Source organism: Cynoglossus semilaevis, chromosome 4 (genome assembly GCF_000523025.1).
Source record: "Cynoglossus semilaevis isolate Cse_v1.0 chromosome 4, Cse_v1.0, whole genome shotgun sequence".
Lineage (NCBI taxonomy): Eukaryota > Metazoa > Chordata > Actinopteri > Pleuronectiformes > Cynoglossidae > Cynoglossus > Cynoglossus semilaevis.
Window position 1 is genome coordinate 147,230 of NC_024310.1, and position 7,580 is coordinate 154,809.

The following is a 7,580-nucleotide window of genomic DNA, read 5'->3' on the forward strand; positions in this document are numbered from 1 at the left end:
GCAGGGAACGTAAGCCCTCCGTGGTGGCGACTGGCCCCAAAGTAATCAGCCAGGCCAGCGCTGCTGTGGCCCATGGCCAGAGCTGATTTGTCCAAGCCAGGGGCGCCAGGGAGTGGCATTCCCTGGGCAAACAGTCCCCCTGCCGTGAAATGGTTCTTTCCTTCACAGAAGCGCCGGTGCTTGTTGAGAGAGGAGGTGGTGCTGAACATCTGACCGCAGTCCTTGCACTTGATCTGCGTGCGGCAGTCAGCGTGCATGCGCTTGTGGCGGCACAGGTTTGAAAACTGAGTGTAGGACTTGTGACAAACTTCACCTGCAGGGACAGGGGAACAGAGCAGGAGAGGATGAGAACACAAAGACTCCCATCACTGTCATGTGACATTAGTCATGTCATGATCAAACTAACGGACTAACGGACAGGAAACACATCATAACTAGTTCACGTCAACACGCGGACAATAGAGTTCCAGCAAAAAGAGAAGGAAAGGTGTCTTCAGATCCAGATCCTGGTATTGTGAGAAAATGTGTTTGGTTGATGGTATGAGTCAGTCACTGCCACTCATCAGCTCAACATCACACTGAATTCCCAGGCATCTCCAGGCCCATTGTCTTTCCAGGGACGCTCCCAGGGAGTCCATAAACAATTAAACACACACACACACACACACACACATACACGCAGGGACGAGAATGCTCACTGACAAAATATTCACATACCAACATACAGATACACACATTCACACTCTACAGTCTCATACAGTACAATGGCTCTATTTTAGGTTTGTGGAGGAAGTGGAGTTGAATGAATCCTATCCTGAAGTCCGGTTCCCAGGGACAGGTCTCACGTCCTCTATCACCCCCTCAGCCCCTTCACCTTGTCCCCATAGCTGCAGGTCCCTGTCATCCTGAGCTTCCCACAGTCAACGTCCAACAACCAACCACAACCCACGAACCTGATCACCTGACAGATTCTGCTGCAGCTTTTCGTTGGTTCTGATCCACAAAGAAGAGACAAAAAGGGTTTTTCCCATGACCTTTTCTCTGCCTGTTTTAACTAAACTCTAGAATGGGAAAGTGGAAACTCCCTCTGTGTTACCCCTACGTGCTAATAGACGTCGTGCCGATAAGCTGCTACAGATGACATTTCAACAAAAGACATTAGGCGATAATTCTACCAAGCGGCTCTGAGTGATGGATTTTGCTCACATTGTTATTAGATCCTCGAAGTGAGGATAAGGAAGTGGTTAGGCTGACACCGTGATTACACTTCTGCATACTTTGGATGACTTCCAACCTCAAGGTGCACAAGTGGCGATCCAAGGAGATGAAGAGGAAGTTTTGTGGAGAGACATTTACATCAGACTCTCAACTGGATAACGTGAGCCAGGATTAATGTAGTCCTGTTTTTGGGAATAAGTCACTTGTATTTGAGACTGGACGGCAGGTCTGCAAAACAACAGTTCCAGAAACATCTGGGTTTGAGGAAATCCTGATTATTGACCGCATTTGTTCTTGCACGTCTTATGAAAAATGAAGGAAAGTCATTCCGATGTGCGGCAAGGAGAGTTTTGACGTGTGTTTAAACTACAATGACACACGGTCAGTAGTTTATTGTCAAGCACTGGAATAACAACAGTTCCGAATAGCGTAGCATTTGCTAACACTGGCAGCTGGTGTTATTGACGCTGTGTAAGATACTTAGCACGTAGGCTAGTTATCAAGTTGAACAAACTGTACTGAGCAACATCTAAATGCAATTTGTTTGATCATAATGTAAAATCCATCCATCCATCCATCCATCCATCCATTTTCATCCACTTATCCGTTACCGGGTCGCAGGGGCAGCAGTCTCCACCCAAATCACACTGCACCGCACCAACCCCCCCTGAACCTTCCTGTGGTGGTGAGTCCACTGGAAGGTACCAACCGCCCTAACCGGGATTCGAACTTGCCCCAGGGTTCACCTCCACACCAACGACATTGGCTCTGGACCAAAGAGCCACCATAATGTAAAATATTAAAATAAAAATAATAGAAACAGCAGTGAGCGTGGACAGACTGTCCAAACCCACTAACGTGTGTGTGTAGACCATATCATACTGTCCTCAGCTCACACTTGTCCTTCATGGACACTTGCACAAACAAAAGTGTCAGGAAAGGCACATGGTTTTTCCCAGGCAGCAATCAAGTTGTTCACACTGCTGATTTTTTGTTGTTTTTTTTGCACAGAACATTAGTTGTTTTTAAACCTGCATATTTTCTGCTGATTACAGCAAATGGACTCTGACTCAGAGGACGCACGAGGAAGAGTGCCGTACATGTGGTTACTATTTGTGAGGAATGGTGGATGTGGCTCAAAGAGAGTGGAGACTCGGAGGTCTGCCGTGGAGAAGCAGTCACTCAAACCCGCCTGTTCGTGCGCAGACTGAACCTACGCCGTACCATAATGTGTGTGTTTGCTTGAGGAGGGGAAACAAAGTGTGTCCGGTGCGTGTCTTGGAGCTGTTGCGTTAACCGTCACTCAGGCTGGGTCAGTGTGAGAGGCAACAAGGAGCTTAGTCCAGATGGACTGAATCAAATTACATTCTCCCATCACCGTATCGGTGTGTGTGTGTGTGTGTGTGTGTGTGTGTGAAAGTGCTGATGTAGATATAACCCTGGACTTAAATCACACGCTGCTGCCGCCCTCAACGCCACCACTATACAGTAAGAACCAGAATGAAAACATTGTTTTGCAAAGAAAAAGAAGCAAGTCAAAGCATGTGGTTACTGTTATGATTGTTATGATTGAAATTTACTGAGGAGACTTACATAGGTAGGGTCTTAGTGACTTACACATGAAGGGCTTGACACTGCTGTGGATGTGCTTATGCTGCTTGAGGCCCGAAGACGTAGCAAACGTCTTGCCACATTCAGAGCAGGCGTGGGCCCGCGCCCCGACATGCTGTGAGCGGATGTGCCTCTGCAGGTTACTGGGGTCTGTGAACACCTGCTGGAGGAAGGAACCACACAGAGACATGGGGACGTTAGCAGTGGCTTCTGAAAATGACCTTTGAAAATAGGTTCAGAGGTCAAAGAAACACAAGACAGTGGAAAGGCACAAACTGATACTGGCAACACCACTGATAAAAAAACCCCTTCTTCAAAGGTCATCACTTTACCTTTGAGCAGTTTTCACATTCGTAGTGCTTGCCGCTGTCATGTGACATCTGATGTCGGATCAGGTTTGATTTCCAGTTGAAAGCTTTGGGGCACTGGTCACACTTGTATTCCCGCTCCTCGGAGTGGGACAGAATGTGGCTCTCCAGGCTGCAGTCGACAGAAAACAAAGAAAATTTATTCATTCACACAAAAATTTCTGTCACATCGTAAACAGCGCCGGCCGCTCCGCGTTGGCTGAAGAGACGGGAAGAAGCAAAACGATACATCTGTGTTGTCACTTGCCTCTGGGCGTCGGGAAAAACCTGATCACACTCCTTACACTCATGCAGCCCATGAGACAGGTGGAGGGGATGCAGGTCCTGTGGCTCTTGTGCCTTTAGGTCACTGTCGCCCCCTAGGAGGAACGGACAAAATTGAAAATTGAAGAATAGGTCTGTGACTTGACAATGCAAAACATTAATATTCATCCCGTTAGCGTGTTCCCAACGAGGAAAACACCATAAGAAAGAGAATATGATGAGAAAGAAAGATGTAGTGTAGTTAAACACGCAAAAACAATCAAATGAAAATAAAATATTTAACGTTCTACAAGAACTCCAAGAGCTCCAGAATTGAACACAAAAAAAAACAAAGCCTCGTGTTAGCCAGTAAGGATTTATTAAACAAACAAAAGTCTTTAGATAAGATATGAAAAAGTTCCAGTACGGCTTTGCTGGAAATTTTTAGATATTTCAGATGACCACATTTAAAGGTGTTTCCAGGTAAACCAGTGTGGTGTTGCGACCCAAAGGTTGAGAAACACTACCATTTGTGATAATAAATGTGGTATTCACATTATTGTATAGAAGTTAATGCACAACTAGACCGTTTATGGTCAACTATTATAATTAAAAAAAATAAAAACCACTCAGTAAAGAGTGTTCGTTTGAGACTCAAACTGCTGTCAAACATCTGCAAATAACATAAAATGATTGGGTAATTAATCCCAACCTGGGCTGAGGAAAGCAGAGGGGGGCATCCCGCACGGCTGTTTCTGGTGGTCCAACAGTTGGTTGTGGGACTCGAAGCTCTGGTCACACTCCTCACATCGGTACCGCCTCTCCTCTGGAGGGTTAGAGAGAGAGAGAGAGAGAGAGAGAGAGCAGTTAGGATTCTGTCTCTGTGTGTGTGTGTGTGTGTGTGTGTGTGTGTGTGTGTCACATCAACACTGCTCAGCGGCAGCGCGGTGACATGGTGCGGACCGTGGATGTCAGGAGCCATGTTGTCACATGAAAATTCTTCAGCCTTCATGAGAAGTAGCAGCTCCTCACCAGGAAGAATCTCTCTGGTGACGGTGTAGAAGATCTGCAGCAGAAACAGAGGGTTTTAGTATCAGCGTTCTACTGGGTTCTACTGGGTTCTACTGGGTTCTGTACCAATGAAAAAAATGAATAATACAAAAAATAAATTAAAAGACACTAGTTCATCTTAAGGTCAGTCATCCGACTCAGTCTGATGATTGATATATTTTTATAAATATAAACAGTCAGTAAATCAGCTGGAAAAAGAAATTGCCTTAAATAAATCCGTCTTTTTCTTCTTTTTAGCGTTCTGTTAGATGAGAACCACTTCTTGTCCAATGAATAATTGGATAAGATCTCCGAACTGTGTAAAACTGGGAATAATGTAGACAAATGGGAATGTTTGTCGTTCCGGGGAATCCACTGGAATCACTCTGAGACCGCGGGACTGTTTTTACAAACACGGAATTGTGTTTCTTTAAATGTGTAACATGTTAGCTTAGCATGTTAGCTTAGCATGTTACAACGATAACAGGGTTATTTATTATTATTTATTACAGGTATACTGCTCTGGGTGGGAATTCCTGGAGTGGAACCACAAAGAGTTGTGATAAATATCTGGCTCACATTAAAGATCACAATGTGTTTTCAGCTGTTGTTGTTGGATTGTTCACCACATTGTTCTGGCCTCCGGCCGATGATATAACCCCACAGACGACACCACTTTGTGATTCACTAAAGAACAGGAAGTTGATAGAGGAAGAGTCACTGGGGTGAAGACTGGAGTCCAGTCTGACCAGGACCGGGATCAGGGAACATCAATGCTGTTCACACTCTGCTCGTTTCTTTACTTACATCGAACCTAAATACATGTTATTACTATAGTTCTCATCAGACAGACATTCAAAGACTCAAAAACACACACACACACACACTTCCTTATATCTGCCACAAAAATGTTGTGATTCAGAAGCAGTGGACGGCGGCCCAGACAGTGAGTGAGTGTGAGGCTGCTGGGATTGGACCAGACTGGTACTGGGGCTCTTTGGAAAGTCACCGGGGCGTGGACTCAGGCCTCGGAACATAAAACTTAATGGACACTGTCAAATCCACAAGTTCAAGGTGAACGAGAGTACAAGCAGTTTACTGGAAAAAAAAACCCCAAAAAAACAAAACATAAGAAACTAATGAAGGGATAGTCCCAGCACGCAGCCCAGAGCATCAGCTGACCTTCAACTCATCAATACTGTCAACATCTGCTTCTTTGTTCTCCACATGAGGAAACACATTTTGTCAGGATCCGAGGGCTGATTACAAACATGACAATAATTATTCTAAAGAACACGCACTGAAGAATAAATCACTGAGTGTCAGACGTCTGAGGTGGGACAGAACAACAAGGTCTTTTTATTCCTACTGCCATCAAGAAACAAAGATGAGAAACGATACTTCTGTCTACGCCAGTCACGCTTCAGCCCCGTCTCCCCTCCCCACTCCCACCCCCACCTCTCCCACTTACCCTCTCAGTCAAAGGTCAGAACCACCAGAGGATCAGAGGCTGTAATCGTCCTGCTTTGTTACCTTGACACCATTAGTCATTAGCTGAGTAAACAGTCACACCCGGTCGCCTCAGTCCTCGCTCACACACCACTCATTCCACAGGTGTGACGTTCACTGACACAGACCTGACGGACTCAGTACTGACCTACATCTAAACCCTGTAAACTGTATATTTCATTCATAATTAATACGAATTATCTCCACCCGTAGAACTCCAACATGAAAAACACCAATGGCTATCAATGTCTGGATAGCCACTGTGCTGACGGTCAAAAAAGATGTCACACTTTTATATGAAACCATGTGACACCATGCAATATTCACTGACAACCACTACCTCCTGTCCTGCATTACCTCTAACTTTCCTGCAAATAGGATTTTACTCAGAAAACTGTTGTCATGTTCGAGGACACAGTGAATAAAGTCAAATCTGTGAAAATACAAGATAACCAACGTTAACTAAAGTTAACCAAAGTTAACCAATGTTAACCAAAGATAACCAACGTTAACCAAAGATAACCAAAGTTAACTAAAGATAACCAAACGAAACAGGTTCAGAATTCTCGGCTCCTGAACAAATATCTTTGACTGTACCATAACCATAACAACACAGTTATGGCCAAGAAGTCGATCAATTGATCGGTTGATCATTGAACACAATAACTGTGTTGTTATGGTTACATCCCCCCAACACACACACACACACACACACACACTTTATCATTGTTGCTGAAGTTAGCGCTGTGGTAGCGCCCCCCACTGTACTGAGCGAGAACCAACAGCCAGACTGGGATCATATCCCACTGCTCTGTCTGATGAACGGCTCTTCAGGCCCTGATTGGATGACGTTAATTTAACTTCTAATCCATTTTCTGTTTCATCTGAATCAGTGGAGACAGACGCAGACGACGGGGCTTTAAACAAGTAAAAAACACATTGTTCTAATTATCTGAACACGGAGGAATCCAGACGAGAAACGCTGCGTGGTTCACTTCAGCTGCAAACACGTGAGAAAGTGAGGAGATTGGACCAACAACCCCGTCATCCACGCCGTCACCACGTCACTGTGTGTTCGACTAAAGGTTCTCAACCTGCACATCTGTCTGTAGCTGCGTCAGTTAGTCGAGCGGATACGACGGACCATACGAGTGTGTGACGAGTGTGTGACGAGTGTGTGACGTGAGCTTGGTTGGAGACAGTTGTTGTTAGAATTAGATTTAAACCTTTTTTAACATCCCCCCTCAGCCCCCCCCGGCCATTGTGAGTTGATACAGTGTGTTTTCAAAAACACTGATGTTGGCGGAAGGCTGACGGCGCCACACTGTGGATTGTTGTGACAGAGTGTAATAGTTAACAATGGCCTCATCAACGCCACCACCACCAGCCTCACACGGGCACCGGGGCAGAACCACACTGTTGACAGTGGGGGGGGGGGGGGGGGGGGGCAGGGAGCTCTCCCCTCCTCTGACTGTTTGTCCTTCTGTCTATTTTTAGAAGACCCCCCCCCCCCCCCCCCCCCCCCCCCTTTTTTTTTTTTTCACTTCCCATCCCCATGTAAACAGGGGCCAGACTACACAG

At 45.6% G+C, this 7,580-nt stretch overlaps 1 protein-coding gene across 1 annotated transcript in view; it reads right to left on the reverse strand.

Moving 5' to 3' along the window:
• The window catches only part of mecom (MDS1 and EVI1 complex locus), a 126,113-nt gene that overhangs the window by 13,575 nt on the left and 104,958 nt on the right, over positions 1–7,580 (reverse strand). Inside the window, 6 exon segments of the mRNA XM_025054794.1 lie at positions 1–313; positions 2,836–2,989; positions 3,162–3,309; positions 3,445–3,556; positions 4,153–4,266; positions 4,404–4,506. The exon segment at positions 1–313 is cut by the window's left edge and continues 25 nt beyond it. Coding sequence (XP_024910562.1) covers positions 1–313; positions 2,836–2,989; positions 3,162–3,309; positions 3,445–3,556; positions 4,153–4,266; positions 4,404–4,506 — 944 coding nt within the window.